The 16,517-nt window shown below is 43.9% G+C and overlaps 1 protein-coding gene across 4 annotated transcripts in view; it reads left to right on the plus strand.

Moving 5' to 3' along the window:
* Positions 1–16,517, plus strand: part of LRFN2 (leucine rich repeat and fibronectin type III domain containing 2) — a 162,744-nt gene that overhangs the window by 127,883 nt on the left and 18,344 nt on the right. Inside the window, exon 3 of one of the 4 annotated variants that reach the window (XM_068185545.1) lies at positions 9,000–9,365. The exons of the other annotated variants lie outside the window; for them this stretch is intronic. Coding sequence (XP_068041646.1) covers positions 9,000–9,033 — 34 coding nt within the window. The 3' untranslated portion in view covers positions 9,034–9,365. Of the gene's footprint in view, positions 1–8,999; positions 9,366–16,517 lie in introns of those variants that run through there. 4 annotated transcript variants of the gene reach the window in all.

A 16,517-nucleotide genomic window follows, 5' to 3' on the forward strand; every position in this document is an offset into this window, starting at 1 on the left:
CCATGTAGGGTTTTCCCCTCCCCTGGTGTAGGAGGCTGGAGTGCGTAGTGACTGCTCGACTTCGTGGATTGGGCCCCCTCTCCCCTCCCCGCCCCCCCCCGGGTATCCGAGGAGCCGGAGGACGTGGGGGCAGGGTACGAGGGACAGGGCGGACAGGGTGGGGAGAATCTTCACCCTGGGACAGCAGGGCAGAGGTGACAGAGCCCTCCCTGGCGGGGGAGGGTGGGGCTGATGTTGCGGCAGGCAGGACATGGAAGAAGGGAACGACCACCCGAGGGGGAACAGGGGGAGGGGTGGCAACCTGATGCCTGGAGTGGGTGGTGCCCACACCCACAGAGAAGCAGGAGGGGGTGGGGTCAAAGGTGGGGATACAGGGAACAAAGAGGACAAAGGGATTATGGGAAGAAGAAACCCCTCCATGTGGCCGCCCTCCACCTTGGGGATACAGAGGCCCTAGCCAAGTGGCTGCGGCTTCCTCAGGGGGACAAAGGAAGGGATTCAGGGCAGCAGAGCAGCGCAGGGTAGCGCCAGAACTGGGATTTCTGACTGGGAAAAAGGGATTGGAAAAGGGGTTTGGGGTCGGTTACTCAGCAAAGCAGTTAATTTTGCTAAGGCGGGGGTGCTGAGGCAGCTCGGGGGAGCCAGGAGCATGGTCCACATCTGTGGAGCTGCCCTGTGCCTCAGAGTGGCGGAGTACTCCCCTCTGCCTACCCGGGTTAGGGGAAAGAGGGGTAGGAGAGGATGGGGAAATGGGTTCAGGGGAAGCAGCAGTTTTGCCCGATGGCTTTTTCCTTTCCCTGCTCGCGTCCTGCGTGGACTCTGTTTTTACAACCTCCAAGATCAGCAAATGGAGCTTGGGGAAGTAATCTTTCACAGAGGGATCCCTGCCGATTCCCTCTGCTAACCTGGCTCCTACTTGCTTCCAGAACTCTGTTCTGTGAGCATCCTCCACGGTTACACATGGAAAGGAAAAGCAGAGCCATTGTACAAACTGCTTGACTGAATTTTTGGGGTAGGGACGTTTTACCAATAAATTCCCTTGATTTGGATATAGAATTCCCTTTGTTAGGTAGATAGCGTGGTCCCCATGCTATTTCTACCCACAACCTCATCCCGGTGCAGAAAAAGTGAAAGAAAAAGCAAAAAATGCAAAAGACCCCGGCGGCCAACCGCACACGCTGTGCGCTGCCTGTTCTGTACCCCCGGAAACGTGGCAGAGCCCACCCACGTGAAGTATTAGCTGGGTACCTCCCGCGGCTAATCACTCACCAAACCAGAGTCTTCACAAATAAAAGCTGCTACCAGGGTCTTCTTTCCCGGGAAGCATCCGTTCTTCGGCTTTCCATGACCGTGAATGGTTGTGCTTCCAGTCCCACGCGGGAAAACACGGCATGTTTTCCTGTGGGTGGTGGAGACGTCACTGATTTACTTCGGGGGGACTCTTGCTACTGTTTTCAGTCTGGCACGGAGCACTTTTCCATCATGGACCACGACCCTGCGGTGGCGGCGGCGGTTTTCCGCGCGGATCGCGCTCACTCATCTCGGCAGCGGCGCTCACTGGTTGGCAGCGCGGCCTTGCGGCAGTGGCGCTCTCTCTGCGTGGCTCCCGGCTGCTCTGTGGTGACTCTCTGCCTGCTCCGTAGCTTTGCGCTGGCCATGGCCCTGACGTTGGGTGCCACTCACGGCTTTGCGTTACTTTTCACGGCCCTGGTCAGCTCTCGAGCGCCCGGCTTTTCGTCGGGGCCAGGGCTCGCCACTGTTCCCAGCCGCTTTTGCTGCCACGCTCCGGGGTGGGCTGTTGGCCACGCTGCACCGTCGGCACGAGGGAAGAAACAAAGAGGGAGGGAATTCGTCCAAATCCGTCCGTGTGGCGGCTGGATGCTTTATTGGCTGCGAGAGCTGTGGTGGAAAAGTTGCAGTGCGCTCCCAACTTCGCACGAACGCAAATGGCCTCAAGCATGCCGAGGAGTGGGATGAAATAGGGAGGGGACAAGGCAGACGGGGAGTCCTCCCACCCAATGGGTACAGTGTCGTGGTTTGACATGGAAGTGAATTTTTTCAGGAAGTTGGGTCAAACCAATCAGTGGTCAGGTTTGGATATTGGCACCTGGAGTGACCACTGAAGGTATGGATACGCCTCTGAGAACAGAGGGGGTTAAAAGCAGGAAATCCCAAGAGCTCGCTCTCTTTGGTTCCGGTCATGGTGCTGTGCAGACCTCCCCTGCCCAGCCATGGGGCTGGGTGAGGGAGGGGGAGCCATGAGGTCTGGTCGAGGTAAGCCGAGGGGTAGAAGGACTGGAACCAAGCTAGCTCCTGTGGACGGAAGGGTGGAAAGAAGCGGAGATGTCTTTGTCATTCCCCCCACAAGAGGGAAGAGATAGAGAGTCCGGACGGCACCTGTAACTTTGCCGGCGCGGAGGAGAAGGAGGGGGGGGAAGGCGCCCAGCCTTGGCCTTGGGAATCGGCTGCTGGGCAGAGATTTCAGCCGTCCAGGGAGTCTGAGCTTTTAACCCTTTCTTGAGAAATGAAGGCTTTGTAAAATATTACTCCTCCTTGATTTGAAGTAGAAGAGAGACAGTCTGAGATCCGAGATGATGGAAGACGAAATTCTTGAGTTGGAAGGAGATGATGGAGTGGCTTGTGGCTGGACTTCTCTTGTTAGCCATAGACTGAACCAAATTCTCCTAACAGAAGCTGCACTTAGGGTGGTGCGTTGGTGTGCCAGGAGACCTGTTTCAGTGATTACCAGCAGAGGAGTAGAGAGAACAGAGGAGAGTTGGAGAAGGTGTGGAGAAGCCCTCTATCTTCAAGGAAGAAGAAGAAGAGAAGAGGACCTCTGTTCTTGGACCCTCAGCCCCAGGGGAAAATGGGGGGGACTGTAGTCCCAAAATGAGAAACTGAACTGTTGTCTCTTTTGGTCCATGGCAAAGCATCCTTAAAGGAGCCCTATGAGCAGTCTGTCCATGCACGGTGGTGAGAGCACTGTGACATGGAAAGGAGAGTGTCACCATGGCAGATTTTCTCCGGGCGGTTGCCATGTGTGACATGGAAACACAAGGGTGGCAATTGTGTTTCCTGGGGAGTCTGTGGCACAGGAGAGACTCCTGTCTCCCTTGAAAGATTGAGTATTTGAATATCTGAAGGGTAGCAACTTGATCAGGATCCTGGGTGGTGTCTCACCGTTGAGTTTGTTTAGAAATTAGGTGGGAGGAGGAGGGGTGTTTTGGAAAGTCTTCATCCAGGATTTAATGTTTGTAGTTTTTATAGTAGAAGTAGTTTAATGAAGTTCTTTCCTTGGTTAGTAAGTTTGGGCCTGCTCTGCTCTGTTCCTGATCACATCTCACATCAATTATTTAAAAAAGTGTATTTTCATGGAGGCGCTGGCATCGCGCCAGTGTCAAACCACGACACCATGTGTGACATGGAGACACAAGGGTGGCAGTTGTGTTTCCTGGGGAGTCTGTGGCACAGGAGAGACTCCTGTCTCCTTTGGTAGACTGTGTATTGATTATCTGAAGGATGGCAACATGATCAGGATCCTGGGCGGTGTCTCATTGTGGGTTTGTTTGGAAATTAGGTGGGAGGAGGAGGAGTGTTTTGGGAGGTCTTCATCCATGATTTAGTGTTTGTGTGTTTATAGTAGTAGTAGTTTAATAAAGTTTTTTCTTTGTTATTAAGCTTGGGCCTGCTCTTCTCTGTTCCCGATCACATCTCACAGCAATACAGCAATTAGTTGGGAAGGTGCACTTTCATGGGGGTGCTGGCTTTGTGCCAGTGTCAAACCATGACATACAGACATCGTGGTGATGACGTGTACTACAGCGACCAATGGGAACACGGCAGGGGTGGACATGGGGCTTTGGGGCGAGCGGAACCGCGAGAACGGGGAGATGAGCACGGAAACCTCAGGAGTAGGGGAAAACACGGGGATGCACGAGGGTACAGAGAACTGGAAAATAACAAAGAAAAAACCTGTAATTTGAACCCAAACCCAGGATGCAACAACTTGCTCTCTGAGGAAAGTTAGAAATACAGAGTACTGATTAGCTTTGGAAAAGACAGAGGATTAATTTATTCTGAAAGACCCAAACATCTGTCCTTACTTGTGATTTGGTCACTGGGTTCAGACAAATAAAGACTTCCACCCAGTTTTCAGTTCCACCCGTCTCCAGCCTCACTAGGCACTGACCTGCCTCCGTGGCTCACACCTGGAGAAAAATTCCCAACTTAGCCTCAGCATATGAGCTGAGCTATTCGTTGCACTGTATGCAGGATACAACCCTTGATTTGGCCAAAGCTTTTACATATTTAAACATTAAATAAAACAACAACTAGGAGGGAGGACAGCGCATGAAGGCATTAATCAGCATGTGTTAATCTTTTATATTTGACAGGTAGAGAGCACCACTTTATAAAAATAAAAACATGAAGTCACAGTCCAAAGGGAAGGAAAATTTATATAATCAGTGCAGAGGGAAGTTTGGCATGGACATTTGGTACTTCAGATCATTTGAGAGTGGTTTGCAGGAGGAGTCTGCATTGGCTTTTGGAGTACCCTCAGCAACTGCAAGCTTCCTGCAAGGCATCAGTCATAATGAAGAAGCTGCTTTACAGATGCCTGTATTCTGGGACTGTGGGGTTTTATTTGTGTCTGCTTAAAACATTTTCATCGAGTCTTTTTTTTTTTTTAATTTTTTATCTTTTATTTCTTTTGCTGGGACAAGTACAGGGACAATGTTTTTTGGGTTTTTTTTTTTTTGCTTGTTTTTTTGTTTCTGTTTGTTTTTTTTCCCCACCACCCCACCCTTGTAATATGGGAAATATTTAAAGAATAAAAAAGAAAATGTAGTGAAAATGAGAAAAAATACATGTATTACCAGAAAATGAAGTGGAAAATAGAAACATAAAATATGAAATAAATATATTAAAAATAATATATGCAAGAAAAGTAGGTGTACATCTCAGTAATGTCCCTAAAGTCATCCTACATTGTTGTGACAAGCTGTCATCTACTTGGTGCTTGCAAGAATCACACAAAATGATGAGGAATCCATTGGTTAGAGCAAGTCCAGTTCAGCATGAGCAGAGCCCAGCCATGTGGATTCTGCCCAGACCATTTTCTTGTTTGATCGCTGACACAGAAAGGCAAAATACTACATGGCCCCTTATCCCTAGGGGAGATATGGCCCTGACATGAGCATGTGCGATGTATGTGAGGGCTCATGCAAAAGTGCTTGCACTGCTCCTGACCATTCTGCAGTACCCCAGCAGAGCAGGGCAGGGTAGGACAGCACCTGCTGCCAGCTTGGAGGCATTCCCATCTCCTTCAAAGTTTAACTCCTGCCAAATAACATTTATTGAGGCCTTTGGAGAAGTTGTATGTGACAGCTCTATCCCCAAACTCAGCCTCAGGATTTGAATATGAAGGCAAATTGTCTGATTCTTATCTCACCCCACATCTAGGTGTGTTGCACAAGGTGGAAAGGAAATCAGAATCACTTTAGACAGTGCTGTCAGGCACATGATGTAATTCTTAAAGCAGTCCTGTGCATGTCCAGGAGTTGGACTTTGACAATTCTTGTGGGTCTCTTCCAACTCAGAATATTCTGTAATTCTGTGATTCAGTATAAGACAGTACCTCTTCTACCAATTATTAATTCAACTCAATAAGGCTGAGCATTTCCACTTGAGGGGAATTCAAGATGAGCTAGTTTTTGCTCATAACATCTGCCACATCTCCTCTCTCAGATGCTCTGAACCTAAGTGCCAATATCTGCCCCCCACCCCCTTTAATGCAATAAAAAGTTATACATCTGATGCCAAAATGAATTATTGAAATAAGATTTTTATTTAGCTTCAGGTGAGTCACAAATTTGATCTCTAAATGAATATCTTTACCATGTCCATAATTTGTATATGTAATGCACATTTAACCACCCAAGAGGCTCTACTTGATCTCTGCATTTTCACTGCAGCGCCTGCAGCAAGTTCCCAATACTCCTTTTCTCTCTACTGCTCATCCATTGAATTCTACTTGGTGTCAGAGATCCACTCTAATACCTTCCTTATTTTGGGTCACATCTACTGATATCTGGGTACTTTTAGGAGGAATGGAAAAGGTATCAACAACCACAGAGTGTGACAACTACTCCTAGTCTTTCTAAATCTGTAGCTGAGAATGTCCTTCCTTCCCTCATTTCGCCCTTCATTTCAACTGGATCACCACCAATTCAGACTACTTAGAAACCTCCACCAAGGGTATTGAACCATTAGTAAAAGTAATGGCTGAAAAATACCTTCTTGAAGGAGAGGATTATTTATTTTTATCTACAGTTGTTTTGCAACAGAGTTACAAATGAAAAAAAATGCATAAAAGAATATTGTGCTCTTGAAGACTATATTACTAAAATTTGCCTTGCCAGTTTGAGATCATTCTGCTCAACTGAGCTCCCGCTTGCTCATGTGCATGTTCCAGGCTGTAGGCAGGTGAAAGAGGATGCCTTGACAGCTCCTACCTCCCCAGCTTTCTGACATCCCACCCCATACAGCTCCCATCTGAAATCATTGGAAAGCCTTTTTACCCATTTCAAAGTGTTTTTAGATTCTTGGTAGGAGGGTCTTCAAAGAGACCTCTTGCTCGTCCTGCAGTAGGCTCCTATTTCTCCTTGTCTTTCCAGTGCTGAACAGTTGAGTTCTGACTGAATATTGTTTTGAGGGTTGTGCAAGCAATTATATTCATTTGGTTATGTAGGACTACTTTATCTATCAAATACACGAGACAGGACAAAGAAGATGACAGGGAAAGAATAAGTCAAAATTACAAACACAGCCAGAACATAGTGCCTTATTTCACTGGCATAGCTGCAGACTTATCTACCTAATTGCTTGCTCTGAATTTCCTATTATACCCTTTCTCTTTCACACCAGGATTTCTGCTTGTAGGCTCAGGCTATTTTCAGAAGAGAAATCTACTTTTTTTTACAATGATGGAACAGATTAACCCTAACACACAATAGCAGTGATACAGCTTGTTTTCCTAGAGAAATTACTTAAAAATATAGAACTGGAAAAAGACACAGCACTGGAAAAATAAAATAAATAAAGAGACTAATAGACTGGACTAAATAAATTATATTATAAAGCCTTCATTAGCTTTAGACCTTACAAGTCTGGTTATTTTTGGAGTTGCCTATAAAAAGCAGGTTTTCTGAGTAAAACATTTGTACTCAGAGTGAGAAAAAGTCTCTTTTCAGATGATACAGTGCAAGCTGAATGCAGCACTTGCTTCTCATTTTAACTTGTTTTGGGGTTTCACTTGGGATGTTGATGGTGAGTAGTCTTTGTGTTAATGCTTTGGTTAGGGAAAGATGAAAAAAGAGAATTCAGACAAGCTAAGGAACTTAAAATTTGAGACAGAAATCAGGTTCATGCTCCGTGTAATTTTTTGAGTGCAGTACTTGTAGGTTTTAAATTAAGGCTTGTACTACAAGGAAGTCATTTATCTTTTCTTTGTTCTTAAAAGGGCACAGGAGAAATGTAGCTCAAATTCTGACTAGTAAAGAAAGAAAATATGAGGTAATGGATGTCTTTGAAAACAAGATATGGGTTATTTCGTTGTCATACTACCCTTTCCTCCAAATGTGTCTTATTTTGCAGTCTAATATGAGGACAGCACAGACATGTACCCTGTAGCCCATAATAATCTGTAATAGGGCCTAGCAAAATGGTAATCCAGCCCAAACTGAGGATAGCAGGCTAATACTTTCATCTAAAGAAACCTTGAAACTATAATACCATTGAGAATTGTATATGTTTAAAATGAAATGTTCTGATTTTCATAGCAGAGAAAAGCAGCCCAGGCAGCAGGCTGATCTGCCCTATAGTCACAGCCTAATTGACCTCTCAGAGTCACAGCATGACCATATTAGGTAATTTTTCAAGAATCCAATAAAGTAGCTCTGTCCAGAAAGGAAACAGGCTTTGGCAGAGGGCACCGTAGAGTGGAAGCAAAATTGCCTGTGTGCCACCACAGCAGAGATGGAGGCACTTGTGCTGGGCAAGGAAGAGACATGTTAGTCTGGGTACCCTTGGATGGGAGAGTCCATCCACTACATGGCTACAGCTTTAGGATGGCTGAAAAATCCCTGGAGACAGCAAGGTAAGGCTATGCCCTAAGCCTCTTTTGTTCAGCTGCTCCTGGTTTACAGATTAGTTTATTTGCAGAGATGAACAGTTTGAGACAGCCATCACTAGGTGTGAATTCATACTGTATTTGCCCATCTGTCGTCCCTCCCCTTCCTCTTCCATCACTTTAAATTTGCCTAAGTGTTGTAATATATTTATTGTTTCATAATTTACTTCATTTTGACTAGAAAACAAATGAGTGCTATTTGCTCAACCCAATACTTTTTTTTTTTTTAATTTTAAATTTTCTGTTTATTTCATCGGCTTAGTTTGTGGAACTAATTGGCTCTTATGTAGATACCCCAAATCGTGCTCTGAATTTTTCTCAGAGTGGGGATTGCACAGGCAGTAGCTGCCCAATAGACATATGGGCAGCTGACAGCATCAAGACACCCCACCAGCAGCTCTGTCGTCTGGCAGATTGCCTCAGAGAGTCAGGTTTGATGAATCAGTCCTTCTGCTGGTGCTGGGAGCGTGGGGGACGCCTCTGCTCCAGAAGGCTGGTTCAGAATGAGAAAGATGCGCATCCCCCACACTCATTGAACTACAGTCTTGGGACAGCTGGCAGTGTCTAAATGAACTTGAATCTGGCTAATTTGGTGCATAGAGGCAGAGTTTCAGCTTGGTTACTCTGGGGCGAGGATGTGTCACTAGCGTGATGCCTGCTCTTCTCTCTGTTGCAGAGTGGAGTTCGCAGCCTAGAAGTGCCATGGGGAGGAATTTAACACCGCTGCCAAGGTTGGGCAGTGGGAGAGGGAAAGAGAAAAGAAATTGGCTTGGAACTGTCCTGTCTCTCTGTGCCTCTTCCCTTCTAGCCCTGAAAGGGAGCCAAATGTTCTTGTGAGCTGAGCAGGCAACAAAGCCAAGAGGACCCCTGCTTCTTTCCTCCACCCATACATGGGTCCTTGCAGCCTCCTCTGGCTGCTGTTTCAGTCAATGATGTGGGAGCCCCTGAGCAGACAGAAGAAGGAATAGCCACCTGGAGTCACCTTCAGAACCTGGCCCCTCCAGCCCAGGGCCTCAGTAGAGACCAGGCTGGCTGCTGTCACAGGCTGCTGGCTGAAGAGAGGGACAGGAACAGCTCTGTCTTCTCTGGGTGGTGTCAGACAAACCTCCTGCATTCTCAGTGGCAGTAGAAACACTGCAATCTCTTTGCTAGAAAAAAACAGTGCAGAAGTACATCTGTCTCTGGTATGATTTGCTTAGGGGTATGACCCCCACTGAGCACACAAGGCTATATGTATGACTAGTAGTTTAAATTGTTGGGTTTTCTTTCTCTGGGGACTCTAGCAATTTCTATGAAGTGAAGAATTCTTTGCAAGGGGAAAGATGAAATGAACACTGGAAGCAGGATTCCCACTTGTGAAGAGTATTAGAAAAAGCCTGAGGGACTGCAGCAGTCCCATTTCAGGAGACAGTACTGCACCTTTGTACAACAGGTTGGTGTGGGGTGAAGACCTTGTGCTATACAAACTCTGCCCAGTGAAAGCATATGAAGTTTTAGCTGTTTGTTTTTTCAGAAGGTAAGGTTTTTTTCTCACTAAAACATAGTATCATTTTTTGGTTCACCTTTCCTCTTTTTTTCCCTATTTGGGCTCTTTCATTGTAGATAATTTTATTGGCTGTGGATTAATTAACCACTTATGCCAGAGCTGGGGCATTTTTTGGACTAAACCCTTCATTTCATTGTTCTTAAACAGCTTCCATTCTGATGCAGCTCCTGACAGTTTGCAGCTCCCTGTACCTCCCCATTTAAGGCCTGGGTTAATGTGCTTACCGAGTTTCACACCCATTACTTAGTCAAAACATGTATGTTTGCACTAGGTTAAAACCTGTTTTCTACCCTCCTTAGGTGATTTCAGTCCAGAAACTTTCTGTGGTTTTGAGGTAGCAAAGGGAGTCCAAGAAAAGCCATAGAAACTTACAGAAGTCCCTCCTACTTAAAATCCCTGAGGACATGATCTGTGTTTTCCTGGCTCCTGCCATTTCCTTCTCCTCTACTTAACCCCAGTGAAGCTTGCTGATGACAAGGAGGCATATACTCAAAAGTGCTGCAGACTGTTTTTAAAATCAGGTCGTATTTACTAGTTCCCAAAGAAAAGATGTTATCATGGGAAAATTTTGAAACTAGTACCTCAGTTTAGCCAAAGCAAACTGTAATCTGGCATATAATGGGAAAGAACCACAATGTAATTGACTGTACTTGACATTGAACAAGGAGCAGATTTAAAAGCTGATTAAAAAAACCCAGATCTTACAATCATTGCAGCAATGTGCAACATCTGTCTAGCATACCCTCCAAACACCTGCCTCTGCAATGGCTATGAAGAAACAAACCATGAATCAACTCAGTTTTATTTTCTAGCCCTGTTTAAAATGGAACAAACACTGGAATACCTCTCCCATGGGAAATTCCAATATTGCAACATCTGTTTCTCTAGACTGAAAATTCTCCATAACAGTTGTTTCATTTGCTTATTGGGAAAAAAAAAAAAAAACAAAAAAACATTTCATATGGACATGTGGAAGTGTTGCTATCAATCTGTTTGTGGATGTTGCAGGTTTTGGAATGACAGTCCCATTTCCACCATACATCATGCCCCTTGAGGAATTACTCTCCTCCTGGATGTAAGGCTCTGTAAATTCATCACATTCACTTTGCTCTCTCCCCCCTCACCACAGAGCTCTTCTTTCCTGCCCATATTGTCCCTGCTTTCACCTCCTTCAGTGGCAAAGGAATGGTTGGAATGTGCAGGGAGAGGAGGCAGCTGCTTGTGGGTGAGTGGGAAAGGAGCAGAGGACATGGTGGAGGGGCAGAGCAAGGGCTGGGAGCAGAGCACCCCTCATGGGTGCCAGGGAGAGGAAGAACATTGAGGATCCCCACATGTATAGCTTCCATTTTCATTTTTCTTACAAGAAGCAAGAAATAATGGATCTAGCAGAACCTCCTATTTTAATACTAAAATTATGTTTAATTTGAGATATCAAATCAACTTTACAGTCAAAGGGTACCATGGGTTTACTATCATCCAATGTTACTGCATGTAGGAGCTTTGAACATGTGGTCCAGGAGACATCCAAGTAATGCAAAATACTTTACACAAGCTGCTTTGTGGGGGGATTGTTTGGCACAGGTAATGAGTCCATCTGCCAGACATAAACCAAACAGCTCTGCCTCACACAGTCACAGCTGTAGGAGCCAAAAACCTCCAGCTGAAATTTCTGCCTGGGAGTCATCACATTTGTCAGCCTTTCCCTGACAGTAGCAATAGATACCACATTTGTGCCGCCCCAACTGTACCCTCTGCTACAGATGAAACAAAAAGGCCCCCTTATATATTCTGAGATGTTTTGCCCAATTTTGAGTATGTGATGTTTTGTGTTTTTGCTGGCAGTGACAGCACTGCTCAGCAGGTGACACGTGTTGCTGTTTATCTGCAGCACTGTCTCTTACACTGTGTTTTAATGATTGTTCAAAAGAGCAGAGAGCTTCACAACATTTAGCTAAAGGCAGAGGAATAAAGATGGAAGATAAAATCTGAAAAGGGTGGCATAAGCACATAGAAAGGTACATGAAGGCAGAGAGATCAATTTGGCGGGGGGGGGAGAATCTTCTTTAGCTTTACTCCCTCTTTCTGTTCCCAACTTTGCTTAATGTATTCCTTCTTTTCATTTTGTTCCCCTCTGGATTTTTCTACAAATCAAGAGGTTAGTAGTGTTAAGTCACAATAAACCTCATGTCAGGACTGGATCCTCTTTTCCCACTTGTGATTTAATTTATGGCCAGACTGAAATTTCTCTGTTTTTATTTTCAATTCCGAATTATCAAGCTTGTGGCTCTGTGAGACTTTTTGCTAATTAGTGAACTATGAGATGTATGACTGTTCACTTTTCTTTTATAGATTTTTTCTTTAAAAATGTTAGATAAATGTTAGAAAAATCATTTGAGCCTGTGTTTTATGATTTGACTGCCTGGTTATCCTTCTGCTGTTTCTTCTCACCCCACTATATTTAGATACCTCTTATGATAACCAATATTTTACTGAGCACAGATAGATGAATATACACGTAAGACACAATTTCATGAGCCAGTATAGGATGCTCCTTATACATGTGTCCATCACAAACATGTTAATTACAGTTGAGATAATCATAAGTGGAACAACCTTCATTGAGGACTTAGAGATTAGAAATTCAATGCTGCTTCCAAGGATGGGTTAACATACACAGTTCCCTAAAAATCCACTAAATTCTCTACTCCACCACAGAGGTAAAATGAGGTGCTTTCTTTTGCTGTAGAGCAGGCCAGGAATGGAAACAGAACAGACTTTTCTGTGGGTTTCAGTCCTATTTTTCATCCTTAGAAACTATGAAAATTTAACTGCTGTTCAATCAGATCTGGATAAGCACCGAAACTTTGCAGAGAAGGACTATTCAATGAAATATTAAAGCTTTTCTGAATAAGGCCTTTGTTAATTCTAAATGTCAATAGGTAGAACACCACAGAAAATTTTAGATCTATTTGCCCCAAAGTGAAAAGTGAAATTATGGAAGGCATAAGAAAAATATGTAGGACATAATATTCTATTCCATTAATATTTTAAATGTTTTCACTGAAAAACAAGCTTCCTAAGTTCTGTTTATGAAAATGATATTTGAACAGGCTAACATTTTTTCTTGGACCTCTGAACACTCTTATTAAGAAAAAAAGATGCAAACAAAACTATTTAATTTCAGCTTTTTTTTTTTCATAAAATGCAGCTTCAGAGAACTACAAGATACTTATCTCTTATGAATCCAGAAAAGCTCTGTTAAACTTCACAGCCGAAAATTACAGTGTGTAGCAGAGAGTTAGCATTTTGGCAATCTCACATGCCTTCTGTTTTGTTTACAAAGAAGTTGAGTGGAGTTGTCAGCCTACACAAACAGGCTGCCTGGCTCCCCTGGAGAGGTTTCTGTACCCCCAAGTTCCAGTATTTAGTTCAGACAATGGTTGCAGAAGGCAGCTTAAGGAGGGTTACCTTTCCTCCTTCTGCCAGCTCCCACGCCCAGCTGGAGTGGGGTGAGAGCCACTCTCATGTTTCTGGGGACCACATCTCAGGTGGACCCAAGAGTTGGACTCACCAGGACTGGCCCCTAATCTTGCCAGAATAGGGACATGACTCTGTCTCTAAATAGTGATTTGGAGCTCTGAGCAGCCAGGAAGGCTGAGCTTTTGTGGCTGAGCCATTTCTTGACAATCCACTAGCCTAAACATAGTCCAGCTCTCTTTGATGCATGAATTTTTTTTCTACAGAGATACCAGAAATAAAAGCTTTTGGTGGCTAAAATAGGCAGCTATATCTCCAAGTGACTGATACACTACTCCCACAGGCAGCCCTTTTGGAAGCTGGTTCGTGATGTTATTATACTGCTGTTTTTGGGGTAAGTCGTGTGCTTCAGAGAGCACTTCTCAGCACAACTGCAAATGAAATGTCTGCCATAGACACAGATAGAGTGGACAATAAATATTGCCTTTCTGACATTTTCTTTCTGCAAAGTGAAGAACAATGAACTGAGTTTAGAAGTGACAGTAATCAGTCTTAAACTATTTCTCTGGTACCTCCTATCAGCGATCTGCTTTCCTCACTCTTGTGATGCATGCACATGTTAATCTGAAAATGATACTCTGACTTGTGAAGAACCTCCTAGAGAGCTGGTGATTTTTGTTGGCTTGGAAGGATTAATGAGTTTATCTATACCTAGGATGTTCCATCATTCTCAAATTCTCAGGCATTGAGTAGCTATGACTCTGAGGGGAGTGCAATGCAACTATTAATGATTGGTAACAATGGGATATTCTCCATGGGCATCACATGCTATTGTCAGTAGATCAGAGAACTGATGCTGACCTTAAATGGAGAAAAGGATAAAGGTCACCTTTGTTTCATCTACACAACAAAAGTTTTGAAAATGACTTGTCATGAAAGCATTAAAGATCTGCTGCACAAAACCCTTGGGCTGAACAGTGCTGGCTTCTCTGAGTAGTACTGAGAACTGAGTAGTAGGACTGAGTAGTACTGCATAAACTAACATGCTAAGCTGAAAAGGTACTGGTTTTACATTATTCTGTGTTCATGTGGTCCGGTGACCTTCAGAAAAAGCTGCTAAATCTTAAGAAACTTTTTCTATGTCATTTTAATAGTGATATTAACACACAGAAGTACCTCACAGTCACAGACACATTTCAAGTGGAAGTGACTGTATACAAAAACACAACCTATATTTGGACACACTAGACCTGGCTTTGAGTATCTTTTATGCATGAGATATCATGGTCTTCGCCTTTCCATGTTGTCTTTGTATCCCCTTCAATTTCAATCAGTTATCCTAGGTATTTTCCCATAATTAAACTCTTGATACTTGTCTTCATGTTTATCCTGGCCTTGGACAGGTTGTCTGTGACCACTTGGGCTTTCTCAAGTCTGTCCTTCAATCATTTTATAAAAATTATTTTATTAAAAGCCATTAACTATTTAGCAAGCCATCTTGGCCAGTAGCAGACCATCCATTACCGATGAGATTATTTTTTATATTCCAAAACTCCACAACACCTTGCCTCCTCTCCACAAGTATAGAAGTTCATAACATCCTCTGATTCTTCCAAAAGTAAATTTCAGAACTTTAATAATTCTCAACAGCTTTAAATAGACTATGTCTCCATCCTGCCTCAAAGTCTGTTCTTTGCTTGTTGTTTTTTCTTCGTATGCAGATGTGCAGATTTCTCAGGCTGAAGTGAGGACCTATACATTTAAACTGGAAATGAGCTGTGACATTTTGATGTTGTGGTATGAACTAGTATACAGACATAGAGTCAACAACTTTTCATCCCCTGAGAAATCCTTAAGTCCCCGTGTCCAGTAAACCACAGTGCTGTGGATCAGTGGAAGAATCCCTGGATAAAGTCCCCAGCCTTTGCTGGAACAGAAAAGTCAGACTCAATGATTATGATTACCCATACTGCTATTAACATTTGGGAACCACCCCTTCCCACAAAGGCAAGAACATAAAAGCAGTCAAACTGTCAATCAAAGTCTTCTGGTACAGTCTGCAGGTTCAATAAAACTGAGCATCTCTATGTAAGCTAATGCTACAATTGTATTCATTAAGGTTTCAACTGTCTTAACTTTTGTGAGTGAATACTCATTACTTTAACTGGCAGACATGTCACAGCAGTCATAGGGATCTTCTTAGGCTGCATTAGAAAAGGTACTACATGGCCTTGTCTTCCTTGAGGTCTAAGCAGAGCCTTTATAACTGACATGGCAGGGGCTGTCAAGCTTTCAGTCTGTACTTGCCTCCAAGTACAAACCCTTCCTGAACATCAATGAAAGTAAGACTGGTGGAAACAACAGGTATTGACCATTTCAGAGACTGCTGTTTGTCTACAAGTCTGGTGGGAAAGACCCTACCAAACCTGAAGCATTGTCCACAGGTGCAGAAAGTATATGGCAGGATCAAAGTCTTTCTCTATCCTTATTTTTTCCTCTGGGCAATCTATTAAGCTATGATCCATGAAGTGTCTCCTACCCTATTCCACTGAATTCTCATGAATTGATTTTATCTCAGCAAGAAACAGCTTGCAAAAAGCACTTGTACTTGACTAAACTAAGAGGATATTATGACACTTTACATTAGGCTGAATCTGAGATGGAAAAATATGAAAATGTATACTTCTTTCTTGCTTCACTGTAGGGATGTTCTTCACTAGGTAGTCCCTTGGATTCTTGCATCTACGATATTTTGAGCACTGCAGACACACCTCTCTGCCTTTCAGGCTGCCTTCTGTGTTATGGTTCATTGTGGAAGAGGTTTGGTCTAGATGTGCCCTTTGGGGTGTATTGCTGTCTGGGATGGTCAGTGGTCCCTTGCAGCCATTCATCAGTGTCGTCCTCCTGCTGGTTTTGATATGTCTGTGTGACGGCCTCAAGCATTGCAAAGCCAGCAAGGCTAGGGGTGAGACATTGCAAGAGCAGATTTATTTTAAGAAATAATCACAGGCTCAGTGTATTGGTACAGATTAGGCCAGGTTTAGTCAGCACAAGCTCAGCCTTAAAACAATTGCTAGTCATCACTGAAGGAATTATTAAGACACAGTGTGGTTGTGACTGGGTGAGCAATCTCAGTACCAGAGAGCTCACTAGGGCCCCTGTGCACATACCCATGACTCTATTCTGGTTTAAAGCAAGATGAAAATACTGATGCTTTGCATTTTTTCTACATTTTCTTTTATGGTCATATTTACCCATTTACTTAAAATTCACCTTTATCTGAGTCATCCTGCGGCCACGGCA

This window comes from Anomalospiza imberbis, chromosome 3, assembly GCF_031753505.1.
Source record: "Anomalospiza imberbis isolate Cuckoo-Finch-1a 21T00152 chromosome 3, ASM3175350v1, whole genome shotgun sequence".
In the NCBI taxonomy this organism is placed as follows: Eukaryota; Metazoa; Chordata; class Aves; order Passeriformes; family Viduidae; genus Anomalospiza; species Anomalospiza imberbis.